This window comes from Triticum dicoccoides, chromosome 2A (genome assembly GCF_002162155.2).
Source record: "Triticum dicoccoides isolate Atlit2015 ecotype Zavitan chromosome 2A, WEW_v2.0, whole genome shotgun sequence".
NCBI classification, from domain to species: Eukaryota; Viridiplantae; Streptophyta; class Magnoliopsida; order Poales; family Poaceae; genus Triticum; species Triticum dicoccoides.
The window spans coordinates 636702619-636719481 of record NC_041382.1 but is presented as its reverse complement, the minus strand read 5'-3'; the positions used below and the strand labels follow the sequence as shown (position 1 = coordinate 636719481).

The window sequence follows — 16863 nt, the reverse complement described above, 5'->3', positions numbered from 1 at the left end:
CTGGTTGCGATCTTGAAGAGCTAGGGAGCGTAGGCCTTGAGAGGGTCCTTACTGCTCCGGTTCTCATGGCAGAATAGCAACTTCTCTCCATTCCCGATGGTGATGGTGGTCCATGCCCTGAATAAATCCATGTTGGCGGTGGAGGTCAAGTTTGGCCGGTGATCTTTCTTGTTTCTTTTCGTTATCAAGGTTTTTGCATGCTTGGCCCTTAATCAATCATCCCTTGTATGCTTTTTCGAGCTAGTTTCTGTATAAATCGAGCCAACTATATATATTCTTCTTCAGGAGCACGGCGAGGTTCGGTCAAAAGAGAAAAGGTACATCATGAGATCTAGAGTGCTCAATTTCAGCATGGGCAAACCCCACGTCAAATTCAACAGCAGCTAGATCCCAGATGTAAACAGACGTATATTTCACTCAAAGAAAATGATGTATATAACTCCGCTAGAGAGTGGTTTTCCCATCCAAAGGCTTCTGTCTGAAAGATGCATGAACCAGGGAGCACTCCAACGTTATGACCGCAGTTGCACATATAAAAACAATACATTGTCGTCCATAAACCTTCTGTCTGAAAGAAAAGGCTGAGCAAACTATGGTATACCCCTGTCTGAAGATAATTGATTTTGGGGAGTGATATGCTACTAGTTTCTGGTAGCATCAGCTCTACGTTTTTGGAGACAAAATAACAATAGCAACCAGTGTAAGATGCACACTGGAGACCAAACTAGTAAAACAAGGAGAAACTGGGGCTTTGCCACCTCAATCGGGAAAGCACAAACTCTTCTGTAATTCTGTTTGTGATCTCATTCTATTTCTACCATAGTAACTTTGTACTGTTTGAAATCATCTCTCCATGGCCTGAATTGGTCGTGATGCGCAATATTCTACAAAGAAAGGGAGTAGATTGTTAGGGACACAGGTCAGTAAATTCAGTTGGCCTAACTAACCAAATAAGGGGAAATGTAATATTGCTATGGAATTGGCCATTTGTTAGGGAAATCCATCTCTCTCTTTTTTTGCGGGGAGGGAAATCCATCTATATAAGAAGCTGCCACATGCTATTAACAATCAAGCAATATGAAGAAATCACATGGTAGTTACTCCGTTGTGAACTAGTTTTATCTTTTGCAAAAAGTGAACTAGGTTTATGCCATGATTTTTCAAAATTAGCAACAAGAAAAACTCACACTGATGCACCGTAGCTGTTAGTACTTTGCTGCAAATAAATTCATTAACTACGATTAGTACTGTACCAGCGTGATCTTTAACAGGTCAATATTGGTCTGCCTCCATTAACAAAAAATAATCTAAACAAAAAGAAATAGATTTGCTCTAACTGGGAACAGATAAAAAAATGCATTACTCCGTTCTTTAACAACAGGTGGAGACATTATTGGTTATTAACGAAAAAACAAAGAAATGCTATGAATGAGGTTACCTCCATCCAGAAGAAAAATCCACGCAACAGAGCTAACTGGTTGGGTTTGCTGGTGCTTTCTACACGTACTTGTTTCGCAAGATCTGAAGTTAAATACAATAAAACGTGTTGATTAATAGTACGACATGTAAGAATAAGTGTTTCTTGAACAACCGCATAGCAGATTACTTCAAACCAGATACCAATATGATTTGCTGTTACTTTCTCGTCTTATTTGGAAAGATAACTTCTCAAGCAAAACATAGTCATTTATTATAGCAAATAAAATAAACCTGCTAGGAATTTGATTTTGCACTCCCATCATGTTGATGACCTTTGGACATGCGCTGAAAGCTAAGTTACTCAGTTTTAATTCAACACAGCGCATTCGTCATCAGTATAGTTCTCCACAACAAACTATTTCTATTTCAGGTATTTGGCAAAATTGCTCCAAAATCCTCTCACGGGAAAGCTGGACTTCTGCGCCAACATGTTGTGTTGTGTAATTGCTCCACAACCACTTTTCTTCTATCAATTTATTGAGATGCAAGCTTTGTATTTTATCAAAGAAGAAAATAAGAATTACATGAAAATTTGCGCAACGCAATTACGAAAATTCCACAATGCTTGTTGTTCCGAAGTCCTGCTAATTACCTAAGGGTACAGCGTATGTTCACCATAGATTCAAGCAATCCGTCAGCAAGATATTTTGGACATAGATTTAACAAGCTTGTAAACCAATATATCACCGAAAAAACACAATGTTGACTTGCAAGTTTCAAGGTTCAAAAGGAAATGACAATTGCGAGCAAAGACAACCACAAATTGTTTCTTAAATAACAAGGCAGAGTGTTCATTAGGCAGCAAAAATGATTCTGATCCTATAATCATTATGCATAAAAGTTACTTTAGCCATGTGGTTGCAATAATTCCCAGAAAGATGTTTCAACATAAAAATAATAAGGGGAATAGTACATAACAGAAGTCCAATGAACAAAAAAAGTATGTACGTAGTATGAAAGCAAGCATACCTGGGTGACCATCAAAATATGATGGTTGCCTTTCATGTTCAGAGTTGTAGTACTTCACGCCACCGCGTGTTTGCCTTTTCATTGTTGCCGGAGGGCGAGTCGTAGCCTTGTCAAGCAGCGTATCACATTCTCCCTGGCTAAATGGTTTGAGGAGAAGACGCATCAACTTTTCCTTGAATTCAGAATCTGGCCTCTCCATGATATGGGTTGGCCATACAACACCATGTAATTCCTGTGACACATGTGGTAAGCAATTCAAACTATTCCAAGAAAAACACACCATGTAATTCCTGTGAAACAATGAATTTACCACGATTCATGAGTATGTTGAATATGAGAATTATTGTTTAAAAATCTCTCATAATAATAACTAAAACCAGCAATAAAATGAAATATTTGAAGGATCATTTAAACCCAAATATTGTTAACCGAATCATATACACTTCTTCAGCAAATATGCTATACATAATATGGTATGTACTATGTATGGCTAATTTTCCATTACTTTGTCAATGTTAATGTTAGTGCTCGCCTTTACCATTGGAGAAACTTGTTTCCTTTTTGCCATTCCTGAATTCACACGGGCTAGGGCTAGGCTTCGCAAACTCGCGCTGAGTCCTAACGTGAGTGTAATGTTGCAGGTATCTGGTGGGAGTATATGTCCAGATTTCCGTATTCAACGGACAACTCTCTTGTCATTTATGTGTATATTCACTCATAAATAGTACATCGTCAAACATTTGTCATAATTTGTCCAAAGTTGTCTCAATTGCATCAGAAACTACCTATTTGTTGTCACACCCCAAATGACTGGTGTCGTGGCCTTAAATTCTCCATGGAGCATGGGAAATAACTAAGCAAACATATAACGGTATAAGCAAGTGATAACTTGGCAGGAGAGGCCATGGTAGGAACCCTATGAGACCAAATGGGGAATGGATCAAAAGCTAATCTACCATGAGGAATTTCCAAGAGTGACATTATAACTTTATATGTTGACAATTGGGTCAGAGCTCTAGTACTCGGTAATTAAGAAGATGCGTACCCAGCGAGGTCCAAAGACTCAAACTTGGGTGACTGCAATTGTTTCGAAGTCGAGTCAAATCTCCACCCTGCCGGATAGTTGACTACTAGTTAGGCCTTCTAGACAAGGGATTTAGGAAGGAATGATGAAGGTTTTCAAGTCATATAGTACATGTTTAGGATTACTTTTAGTGAGCATTACACATATTGGCATAATTTGAGCGACACAAGATGAATAATGAATATGTATCTCCGGGGCTAGGGTTTACGACACTTGGGTTGTGCAGTAACTTTCTTGTACCTTAGAGTGACATCTTACGGAAGTGCAATTGTATGGGTAGATTTAACGGGATTTTTTTTCTCGAATATGCACAAGCATGTGTATCACATATTAAAGAAGAAAGGCAAGATGGCCCATCCATGTCCACGGTATCGCTATATTATGCTTAGAATGCTTTGCACTCCACATCTACCCTTACCCTTAGCATGAAAGTGGACTACTCGCTCTGAACCCACCTAGTCAACGCCCCAAAGAAGGGGTCTAGTTCTTTTAACATACCGGCCTGCCTCCACACTTGACCCTCAGTAATCATCCTACTTATCACATGTTGTATCGAGGGTGTTGCTCCATCAAACACAATTGCATTTATGTGCTTCCATATTTCCCACATGGTCAAGGTGAGAATGGCTCATATGTCTCTTGGTTTGTGCCCAACACCAACCACGCTGACGCACCATTTGTCAAGTATGTTGTTTGTCGACAGTGCCCACCTTGGCATGCCTAGGGCTCTACAGATTTCCCACCAGACAGTTCTCGCAAAAACATAGTCCATGAGAATGTGGTTGATTGTCCATCTTGTTGAGCACAAAACAGGCATGTATCTGATGCGGTAGTCCTCTCCTGGCAAGTCTGTCGGATGTCTAACTTCTGGTCCTCAGGGCTATCCACGTGAAGAGGATACCCTTGGCCATGTGCAGCCTTTTCGTACTGGGAAGGTTTGGAAGGAAACAACCACTCCCAAATGCAAGCTTTCTGGTTGGCTCGTGTTGCATTGTAGAATCCTGATGACGGCGAATCTGGAAAATAGGATTTGCCCCATAGCCCGGTTTCACTTACAGCGACTAATGAGACACAGTGCCACCTTTGCAAGGATTGTCCCTTCTCAGAGGTATGGAAGGTGGTGAATGCCAGGACTGCTATGTGTCCCAGATGATGATGAAATGCCCTGATCAATCTGTCAACAATTTGTGGGAGGAATACCTGGCTATCCCTTGGGAGCAAAGTTTGAAGGTGCAAAACAGGAATTTGATCCAACCCTATGGAATGCCTGGAAAAATAGGAATCACCGGGTTTTCAATGGACAGAGAATGATTTATCAGGTGGTGGCGCACCTAGCCCTAGCAGATATCCGTGCAAAATTCTTGTAGTTACCTCCTTCACGAGTAGTCCACATGCCTCAACTATACTTCCCAAAATAGTCGCTTGTAAAAGCAGTTGTAAAACAACCATGTTCTTGTAATTGAAAGGCGACACTATTGCCAATTACTCGAAAAAACTACCATATCCAATAGACTTCTAGATAGTCTGACTAGGCGCTTGTAAAATTCAAGAACCAACATATCCATGGAATGTATCCGAAGAATTCCAAACAACAAGATAAAGGAAAGTATTTTGAATAAAGCAATCTATTTTGATTCTCCCAAAATAGACGTTACTCTAAAGTCTACTTATGATCATTTTCAGGTGGACTGAGCATAAGTCGAGCAGATCTCCGAAGTTGTGGCTTTCTGTTGTCAGTCTGGAAGTGCGACAAAAATCAGGATCACATATTAATTCATTACTTGAAACTTTGAGAGAAGAAAAAGGAAACCACACGACTATGTCATAAAAATGCTGATGAGGAACATGAAAATATAATCATATGTCAAATCTGTTTGGCTACTTCTAGATACTTCTGTTGTGGCCTAGTATTTCTTTTCTTTTCTTTATCCTACCTACTGTTTTCTAGAGTCTTCTAGTTGTGAGTAACTATGAGTAGAATGGTGAACCTTAAATAATGTTTCTAGAGTATTCCAGCTATAAGTAGAAGTATGTGAAGGCTTCCCAAAGCCCTAAAAATAGAGGTCCTCACCTCTACTTTGTACCCAGACTATGTACCCCTACCTATAATAGAACTTGTTGTTCTTATCTAAGATCTTGGAGTAGATCTTGTGCCCTAGGAGTTCTGGATTGAACTCTTGCTGCCCTATCAGCCTACATTCGCCTCTAGAGAGTTATCTAGCGCAGCACGTTGAAGTTGTTCCTTCAACACTTGTGATGTACACATTGTAGCAGCAAGGTGGAGTTGCTCCTCCACGACCTTTGTGCTGCTTCAGGTGGTATCAGAGCCTCGTTGACCCATAATCGTTCTTGTTGTCCTCTTCGAGAGCAAGTTGCAGCAAGAAATGGAGCAATTGGAGAAGAGGATGGATGCTGCTGAACAACAAATCAAAGAGCTGCGTGAAGATCTTAACAGGAGATTTGACCAGCTGGTTGAGATGATAAGAAAGGGTGTCCTCCCTGCTACCAATGAAGTAGATTCATCTAAAGAAGAGGAAGATGTTCATCAAGGAAGGAGAGGTAATCTTGGAGCAAGACCGCCACAACAACATGTTGTTCAACGTGCTTCAAGAAGGCCAATTTATGTTGAAGCTTCTGAAGATGAAGAATATGATGATGCCCTTGAAGAACCAAATCTCTACGCATATCGGAGAGCACCCAACCCTACATATGCAAGAGATACATACAAGGTGAAAGCTGAGATCCCAAGTTTTAATGGAAATGTTGACATTGAAGGGTGCCTGGATTGGTTATATGAAGTGGAGACTTTCTTTGAGGTCATGGAGGTTCCGGAAGATCGTAGAGTTCCTTTGGTCGCATACAAGCTGAAAGGAGGAGCCGGTGCATGGTGGCATCGCGTTCAAGAGGAGCGCAGGCTGAGAGGAGAACCTCGTGTTAGAACTTGGCGACAAATGAAAGGCCTCTTGAAAGGGAGATTTTTGCCCGCTGATTATGACCAGATCCTATTTATCCAATTTCAAAATTGTGCTCAAGGAAATAGGACTGTTTCAGATTACACGGAGGAGTTTCTAAGGCTACAAGTGAGGTGCAACCTTGCTGAAACTGAAGAGCAACAAGTTGAAAGGTACATCAATGGTCTCAATGATGCTATTCAAGATCGATTGATGATGCAACAAATCTGGTCCGTTGATCAAGCACAAGCTCTAGCCTTGAAGGCCGAGAGGTTTGTGAGGATGAGAAAGACAACTAAGGCTCCATATCCTCCATATCCTCATAACGAAGGCTCATCTAGGAGCCAACCTAATAGTGGAAGAAAAGGCCACTCCACCAAAGACAAAACAGCCCATCCCGAAACAAACTAGAAGCAAGGGTAAGGCAAATGAAGGCCCAAAGTGCTATAAATGTGGTAAAGAGGGACACATATCCAGCGGTTGCCCACTAAGGAAATTTGTTAACATGACTATCCATGATGGTGAAAGCGATGAGGAAGAATATGAATCTGAAGATGTAGACGGACAAGAGGTTTGTCAAGAAGAAGGTGAAGAGGTGGTATGTGTGATTCAGCGTGTCCTATGTTCCACACCACAACTCGATGATACACAACGGAAGAAAATATTTGAGAGCAAATGCACGGTGAATGGTAAGGTATGCAAACTAGTGATTGATAGTTGCAGCTGCGAGAATCTTATCTCCCAAAAGTTGGTGGACCATTTAAAGCTTGAAACCCATGATCATCCAAATCCCTACACTATTGGATGGATCAAGAAAGGAGTGAACATGAGGATCACCAAACAATGCAACCTGCCACTTTCTTTGGGTAAGCATTATCGCTCAAATGTGTTGTGTGATGTGGTTGACATGGATGCCAGCCATGTTCTTCTTGGGAGGCCTTGGCAATTTGATGTGGATACTACACACAAGGGCAAGGAAAATTCTTATTCTTTCATTTGGAACAAGAGAAGGATCATTATCTTACCAAACAAAACCGAAGGTAATACCTCTAAGGAGGAGGGGAAAACTATGTTAACTATCTCCCATACCTCTCATGAGTTTATGGAAGACTTGAAGGAGGCAGATTTGTGTGTTGCACTTGTTGTAAAGGGAGAAGAGCACCTGACTGTTGAAATTCCAGCAAAGGTACGTGGTTTATTGGCAGAATTTCAGAACATACTTGGGGAGCCACATGGCTTGCCACCGATGAGAGGAATTCAACATAGAATTGACTTAATTCCGGGAGCAAGCCTTCCTAATCTTCCACACTATCGAATGAGCCAAGGAGCATGATATATTGAAGGAGAAAGTGGAGGAATTGTTGCAAAAGGGGCGCATTCGAGAAAGTATTAGCCCATGTGTTGTACCAGCCCTACTCGTGCCAAAGAAAGATGGATCTTGGCGCATGTGTACGGACAGTAGAGCCGTTAACAAGATTCCCTATTCCCCGTCTGGATGATATGTTGGATCAGCTTAGTGGAGCAAGAGTGTTCACAAAGCTAGATTTAAGAAGTGGATATCATCAAATCCGTATAAGACCCGGGGATGAATGGAAGACCGCCTTCAAGACAAAGGAAGGGTTGTTTGAATGGCTAGTCATGCCATTTGGACTCTCAAATGCACCAAGTACCTTTATGCACTTAATGAATCAAGTCCTTAGACCCTTCTTATCCCACTTTGTTGTGGTCTATTTCAATGACATCTTGATCTATAGCAAGGATGAGGATGAACACTTCGATCACATTCGGAAGGTGCTAGAAGTACTAAGGGAAAATGAGCTCTACGTCAACTTGAAGAAATGTGTTTTCCTGCAAACACAACTTCTTTTCCTAGGATTCGTCATAACATGTGACGGCATTCGTGTTGATGATTCTAAGGTTGAAGCAATCCGAGAATGGCCAACTCCTAAGACCATTTCTGAGGTAAGAAGCTTTCATGGACTTGCAACTTTCTATAGGCGATTTGTGAAGAATTTCAGCACTATCATGGCACCAATTACCGAGTGTTTGAGGAAAGGAAGGTTCCAATGGACAGAAGCAGCTGAAGCTAGTTTCAATGAGATTAAACAAAAGCTATCACAAGCTCCTGTCTTGGTACTACCTGATTTCAACAAGACTTTTGAGTTGGAGTGTGATGCAAGTGGAGTAGGCATTGGAGTTGTCCTATCTCAAGAAAGGAAGCCCATTGCTTTCTTTAGTGAGAAGTTAAGTGAAGCTAGACAGAAATGGAGTACCTATCAGCAAGAATTATACGCCGTTTTCAGAGTATTGAAAACTTGGGAAGTCTATTTGCTGCCTAAAGAGTTCATTGTTTATAGCGACCATCAATCCTTGAAGCATTTTAGAAATCAAAAGCATGTTGACCGCATGCTAGCAAGATGGGCAGCATATCTGGAGAGGTTTAACTATCTCATCGTGCATAAATCTGGAATAACTAACAAGGTGGCCGATGCTTTGAGTCGTCGTGCATGCCTCTTGACTTCTTTTGAAGCTGAACTTCCGGGCATGGATCAAATAAAGGAGTTGTATGAGGGTGATGAAGACTTTGGCCATGTTTGGGTAAAGCACGCAAGGGGCCAACCATTAGGTGATGACTATTTGATGCAAGATGGATATCTCTTCAAAAATGGTCGTTTGTGCATTCCAAGAAGTTCTCTACGTGACAAGCTGGTTAGAGAGCTCCATTCAAGTGATCTTAGTGGCCATGTTGGACGGGACAAGACTGTCTCTAGCCTGGAAGCTCGCTACTTTTGGCCACAACTAAAGAGAGATGCTGGAAAGTTTGTTCAGCGATGCCCTATATGTCAAACCTACAAAGGCCAAGTCCAAAACACAGGGTTATACATGCCTTTGCATGTTCCTGTTGCTCCATGGGAGGACATCTCTATGGACTTCATCTTGGGCTTGCCAAGAACAAGACGAGGGAGTGATGTTGTGTTTGTGGTCGTGGACAGATTCTCTAAGATGGCTCATTTCATTCCATGCCGCAAGACAATGGATGCTCATCATGTGGCAAACCTATTCTTTCGAGAAGTGGTCAGACTTCATGGAGTTCCAAGGTCCATCATCTCAGATCGTGATAGCAAGTTTCTTGCTGCATTTTGGCTCACTTTGTGGAAGCAATTCAACACTGAATTGAAATTTTCTAGCACTGCTCATGCACAAACAGATGGACAAACGGAAGTGGTGAACAAGTTTTTGGGTAATCTGATCCGTTGCATTTGTGGAGAAAGAAAGGGGCAATGGGATTTGGCTTTATCTCTTGCAGAGTTCTCCTATAATAACTCCAAGCATAGATCCACAGGAAGGAGCCCTTTTTCCATTGTCTACACTAAAAGTTCCATCACATGTGGTGGACCTGGTGAAGCTGCCATCAAGGGGAAACTCAAAATCAGCATTGTCCTTTGCTGATAATTACACCGAGTTATTTGAAGAGATTCGCGGCGCTTTGGAAACACAAAATCAGAAATATAAACAACTTGTTGATTGCAAAAGGAGGCCAAAATCATTCCAAGCCGGTGATAAGGTGATGGTCTACCTCCGAAAGAGAGGCTGCCTTTAGGTGTTTAAGGGAAACTTAGGCAGCAAAGGTATGGACCCTTCTCTATCGTGAGGAAGATAAATGATAATGCTTATGTGATAGATCTTCCAAGTGATATGGGTATCTCCAACACTTTCAATGTTGCGGACTTGACTCTCTACCATCCAGAAGAAGCGCTCTATGAAGATAACTCAAGGGCGAGTTCCAAACAACCAGGGGAGAATGATGAGGAACATGAAAAAAAATGCATAGGAAATTCTTACCGAAGCAGTACGAGACTCGGCATTTTGTACATTACTTGATTTCCTTTTCCTCTTCACAATATTCAGTGTTTCCACAGGCAGCTCCTTCGACGGCTTCCCTTCTTCCTCCACCAACTTCATCTTCTTAGAACCATTTTTGCGTCCATTCTTCTCCTTCTGAACCTGTTTGCACATGTGTATGTAACATGTGCTTACTCTGCTTTAGGCATACGACATCATATTTAACTAGAGAGGGGAAACCGAAATGATTTTACCTTTTGCGGATGCGTAGTGGAATCGCGCACACGAGATTTCAGCGCAGGCTCACCCGTGGTGATCGCCACCACCTTCTCCTTCCCCTTCTCCAAAAAAAATATATTATATTTAGCAAAAAATCTTTTTGTTTTAGTTTGAAATGCATCTCCTCTTTTGTACATTCTTAAATCCTAAATGGGCTACTTACTGAGACAAGGTATGTTAAATACTCCATAAGTGTCTGTACTTTTAAATATTGATACCAGTGACCCCCAGATTAATTGCTGATAAATATACGCCATGCTCCTAAATACTTTTAGTTTTCACATCCTTGATGTTAACATTTCTTTACAGTTTCAAAATATTAGGAAAGGGTTGTAATATGAAGATATTATGTAAGAGAAAAAAATACAACGTAGAAAAAAATAGTTCTATTTAGCCAAAAATGTGCTTTAGTTTTAGTTTGAAATGCATCTCTCTTCTTTAGTACTTTTCTTTGTTCCAATGAACAAGGTCCGCCCGCAATCCAAAATTCAACTTTGACATGAATGCCCCTCTATATTTAACAAATATATACAGCAACTTTCATTTATTCAGAACTAACGTGATTTAAAATGCGATATTGTAGTCTTCGGACATGTTGCAGGAAGCATCAATATAAGCTAGACACATTGGTACAAGATATACACTACTGTTCTAGCATATTGATAGACTCTTATGTGGTACAAGATACATCTACCGACAACCACATATATAAAGTTAAAAGACAGAACTCTACTAAAAAATAGTGCAGGCCGGGGGAAACATAAAGGCATAGGAAATTCTCGCCGAAGTAGTGCGAGACTCGGCATTTTGGACATAAGTTGATTGCCTTTTCCTCTTCACAGTATTCAGTGTTTCCACAGGCAGCTCCTTCGACGGCTTCCCTTCTTCCTCCACCACTGAGTGATGCATAGTGGAATCGCGCGCACCAGGCATCAGCGCAGGTCTACCTATGGTGATCGCCGCCACCTTCCCCTTCCCCTTCTCCAAAAAATAATTCTTTTTAGCCAAAAAAGAATCTTTTTGTTTTAGTTTGAAATGCATGTTTTCTTTAGTAGTCTTAAATCCTGACTCGGCTACTTACTGAGACAAGGTATGTTAAGTACTCCATAGGTGTTTGTACTTATAAATATTGATACCAGTAACCACCAGATGAATTGCTGATGAATACATGCCATGCTTCTAAATACTTGTTGTTTCAGACATGTTGTACAAAGCATCAACATCAGTTAGGCACATTGGTACAAGACATAATATATTACCGAAAATTCAATGTGGCTCGTACTATCATACGGTATCATTATCTGAGCCATTGGTGCCCCTCAGGATATATGCCCGCAGCCATATTGAGCATTGTATTGCTTTTGGTGGCAACAATATTGAACACTGGCACTGTTGCTTGTCCGGTGTCCATGAATGCAGGGACCGGGAATGGTCTTGTACGGTCTTGTTGCCCCGCATTTTTCCTGGACCGGAGTCCACGCACAACCGATCTGCTGCTTTTTGCTGTTTTCCGTCTGCTGCTAGAACTGTGAGGTCAAGGGGGCCATTGGTGCCGGGTTTTTACAGTCAGAAGAAATATTGCGGTTGTCCGTTGGCTTTGCGGCAGCCCTTGCTTAGCCAGCTCTTGATACTACCTAGCAGAGTATGATATTTATGTTGTGTAGACTGAGATTGTTTTCTACAAAAATGGATGCTCGCTATTTATCTGTGTTTCTGCACAGAGTTCTAGTAGGTGCAAATTATCCTTGACCTCACATTCTAGCAGTAGACTTTTGACAGCACACCGAAAACAGCTAAAACCACAACAACGACATGGATTCAGTTCAGAATTTTCAGGGCAACATCATTTACCTTCAGTTCGGAATTCTTTTCTCGTGCCATCACAGCGATTCAGTTCAGAATTCTTTTCTGGCGCCATCACAGTGATTCAGTTCAGAATTTGTACGGGTGAATTTTCCAAAGAAAAAAAGTATCCCTTCACTCGCAATGCACTCTAGGATTTTCTTGGCAGCCAAAAATGCCAATGGCAGCCATGTGGTGACACCTTTCGCAGCAGCATCAGTATGCAAATCTAGCAATAACACCTTTTCAGTTTTCTACTTGTCAAATCGAAGCCTAATGTCAGCTAAAACACAACCAATGCCTCTTAATCCAGCCGGGCACTCGCGAATCTGGTTTCACTGCAGATTCCCCGGACTCCGCCCGGCCGCGTCGTCCAGTCCGCCGCTCCTGTAATGAGCAGTCACTGACGATTCCCGCAGGCCCGTCGCTCCCCTGCTCCCAATCTCGCTTCTCTCGTTTACATCGCAGGCCGCCGCCCCTACCCCCTCCGGGGATATTGGCAACCCGCGCCAAAAAATCACGGGATCGGACGAGAAAGAGAACACGCCGCTGGCTAGCACACACGGTCACCGCAGACCGGTCGCGGTAAAGAAAGATAGGGGGTGAACACCGGAACGACAGGAAAATCGGCATTGCCGCCGTCGCCCTCTCGGTTTCCACCTCCATTTTGGCCTCTCTGTCACACTCGACCCACCCAAACCCAGCGGCACAGCGCTCCTCGCAGATGCAGAGATCCTCGCAGATGGGGGTCATTCGGGAAAAAATTATTCTGGACCATGGTCCAAGTGCGATGCACATCCTGCACTGTACCACCGGTCCATCCGCATTCCATTCCATTCCGTTAGAGCGTCTCCGGTCGCGCCTCCAATAAACCCTCCCACACGATTTTACCGCGCCGGCGCCAATAAAATCAGCTCAGTCGCGTCTCCAGTAGCCCGTTTTTCGTCGGCTTGGGCCGAAACTGACACCGACGAACCCTGGCCGAACCCGGCGCGCTGGGGGCATCCGGGGACGCCGGGGCGAACGGTTTTGGCGGAAAGAGCCGCGGGCCAGTCGCGTCAGTGAGACGACACCTCGTCTTCCCCAGCGCGCCTCAGTTTTCCGCGGGGAATCAATGACAAGGCTGCCGCCGGTCAGCCTTCCATTGATTCCTCACGGGCCGGTGCATCACGGGCGGCGCGGTGACGCCTCCCCTCCTACCACGCGTACACACGACGTGGGCTACAAAGACCCGCCGCTCTCCCTCGCCGCTGGCCACATCATCCCGAGCCCAAACTAGCCGCCGCCGAGCTCTGCTCTCTCCCAGTACGCCGCCGAGCTCTACCCTCTCACATCCGCGCTGCCGAGCTCTCCCCTTCCTTTCTTCCCTCTCCAACGATGGCCGAGCGCTTCCCCGGCGACGCTGCGGCAGCCAACGGCTTCGGCCGCCGCTCGCTCCAGTCGTCGGAGGCGTGGCTCCTGTTCGAGGCGACGACGTCAACGGCTTCGCGGCGCTCAGCAACTTCTTCGCCACGTAGATGTATTTTTTTTAATAATTTATGTAAACGCCGAACATGTTTAATATGAATGTCAAGTTAGCCGAATTTATGTCGAATCCATACGTTTTTAAAAAAATGCACGTCTAGGGCGACTCTGGGGCGAGCGTGTTCCCAGCCACTCGCCCCCACGCGCCAATCTACCGCCGGCTCGCCCCCAGGGGGCTCTTTTTCGGCGCCCTGGGGGGCCGAACGGCTGGAGATGCTCTTAGCTACAATGTCCCACGAGGCTGCACCTACGATGTACAGGCACCATGATGAGGGAATACTGGAATATTGAATCGTTGGAGTTGTGTCGAATATAGTGTATAAGGTAGGTTATAGTTGGACTTGTAGTAGTATTGTGTTTAGATAGGATATGAAGTCATGTCTTAATAGGACACTTGTATCCTAGGCGTCTCATATATAACGGGGCTAGACACACGATGTAACCTATGCCAGCATAATAGCACAGACACGCAAGGAGGAGCCGGCGACGTGTGCCGGTGTCCGGGTGGCCGGTGTGCGGTATTGTGACGGTGTCACGGGGAGGAGCGCCCGTAGTCAAGCCCTGTAGCCATATCAGTGAACCTCGTTAACAAATCTTGGTGTCGTGCTAGTGTGATTGCTTAGTCCTCGAATGATTAATGGTATGTCTCGAATTTATTCTAACAAATGATATTATGAGCAAGGTTCGAAGAAGCCGTGGAAGTGATCTTGAGGAGTAAAATCCGGCTTGATCGATTGTTCGCTGAAAGAATGTCGCCAACGGAGTGGCATATGCGGATGAGAAATCGATTTGCAAGCGGACAAGTACAAGAAGCAATTTGGAAGCGAATCACATGACAACAGCAGTGTACAGCGTGTGGCCGGTTTCGACGAGATCGAAAGGCTGCGGCGGCGGCGTGTCACGTAAGCAGAAGCATGTGAAATTCTCGGCGAATCGTGCGGCAGTAGGAGCCGATGAGAGTTCGGTCACAGGATGTCAAGACGGCTTGTGGGCATCAGCTTAGGACGTGGCAGCCTGGCCCAAGTGAGGACTGGCGGTGCGTGCTTGGTGGGCTAGGCCCTTGGGCAGCCGTGGGACTGGATGACCGAGGTGGGTCGGCTGGTGTGCACGTACGGGAAGTTGGGAGCTCCTAACCGGCGCTCTCAGCGCCGGTTTCTCGTATCGGCGCCCGAAGCCGATCCGACTGGGCCGGCCCAGCAACAATCTACAGGGGCGCGAAAAAAGCAAAAAAAAAAAAACACCCTAAATTCGTTCTCAGCAAGTATCGAACTCTGCGTTAGAATAGCGAACAAGAATGCTAACCACCTGAGCTCCTTTGCGCTACTGACCAAATACAGGCAAAGGACTTTAAGTACACTACTGTAGCGCTTTGATTTTTAATTTTTTCAAAACATTTGGGAAAAAGTTCATAAATTATAGAACAGTTCATTTGTTTTGAAACAAATTAATCGATTTTGAAAAAACGTTCACCATTTTAAGAAGAAATTCTATAGATTTTGAAATAGGTTCATCATTTGAAAAAACAGTTCACGAATCTGGAGAAAAAGTTCACAGATTTGAAAAACGTTCATCAAAATTCAAAAAAGGTTCATCGATTTTGAAAAAAGTTCATCGATTTTGAAAAAAGTTCATCAATTTTTCAAAAAAATTCATCGATTTTGAAAAAAAGTTCATCGACATTGAAAAGAGTTCATCGAAATTCGAAAATAGTTCATCAAATTTGAAAAATAGTTCATCGAATTTAAAAAAAGTTCATCAAAATTTTAAAAAAGTTTATGAATTTCAAAAAAAAGTTCACGATTTGAACAAAACGTTCATGTACTTGCGAACCAATTCATCGGACAAGACAAAGAAGAAAAGAGAACAAAAAAATGGGAGGAGAACGAATAATAGATGGAAATATTAAAAGGTAACTAGATCCCTTCCGGCGGCCGCGTGGTTACACTGGTGTTCTTTGACGGGAGAGGTACTTGGTTCGAATCCTAGCAGCACCTTTTTTTGTGGATTAAGACACAAATGAAGACACGTCAGATGGGCCGGCCCAGCCTGACGCGGGGGTGTGCGCCCGTTTGCGCCCATGCCTGTAACGGACGCCGTTTAGGGAATACCCCGGAAGTTGGACCGGTGCAGGGGCTGCTGTACGCGCGTTGTTGTGGTGGACCGAAGATTTATTTGAGAAAAAAGGGCAATCTGCAACACTATAGTAGTTGAGGTTAGCATGGACAGCAATTGGATTCAGAAAAGGAGCATTGGGAGGTGTGGCGGCACACCTGATACAGTCACGAGAGCTTTCCTCGAAGCAGTTTTTCGATGTATTGCAAATTGCGTACGGTGTTTTACCAGGAGTTTAGCATATTGGCGACGTGCATATATGGTTCAAAGGAGCCTGGAAATGCATCGTGAAGATCATGCATACACATGGCATCCAAGACATGCACAGATGTGCGCATGGTCATGGTGTTGGTTGGAGCATGGTTGTAGTCAGATATGTTCGGCTGGATCAGGCAAGATAGTCTGACGAATCGATGCAAGTCGGTTGGTACAGAAGACGGTGGTGGGATCAGCGACAACGACATAGGAGCGTGATGCTGATGGTGACCGACTTCTGGGCGTGGAAACACGTGGTGCAGGCTCGAGTGCTTGTGTGGCTTCGACAAGGCTATGGCGCGGGGTTGATTCAAGACGGTGCACATGAGAGCTTGAAGTCGACATGGCGCGATGGTCGACTGATCATTTACCATGGAGTCATGTTGAAGGTGGAGCTGGATTAAGGGGCTACGGTGTAAGGATCCAGAGAATCGAAGCCTATTCGGCGGATGGAGAAAAGCGAGTGACACGTAATTCGGACTGGAGCCTAGTGGTCTGATGGAAGCGTGAAACTCGTCATCGGTC

General features: G+C 43.8%; 1 protein-coding gene across 1 annotated transcript; it reads right to left on the bottom strand.

Moving 5' to 3' along the window:
- Positions 1 to 486: 486 nt before the first annotated feature.
- On the bottom strand, positions 487 to 11637 carry LOC119355909. Its single transcript, XM_037622793.1, has 5 exons — positions 10581 to 11637; positions 10327 to 10488; positions 2449 to 2680; positions 1439 to 1521; positions 487 to 884 (listed from the first exon to the last, which is right to left on the bottom strand). The coding sequence occupies exons 1-5, from the start codon at positions 10740 to 10742 to the stop codon at positions 804 to 806; spliced, it is 720 nt and encodes a 239-aa protein (XP_037478690.1). The 5' UTR covers positions 10743 to 11637; the 3' UTR covers positions 487 to 803.
- Positions 11638 to 16863: the final 5226 nt, after the last annotated feature.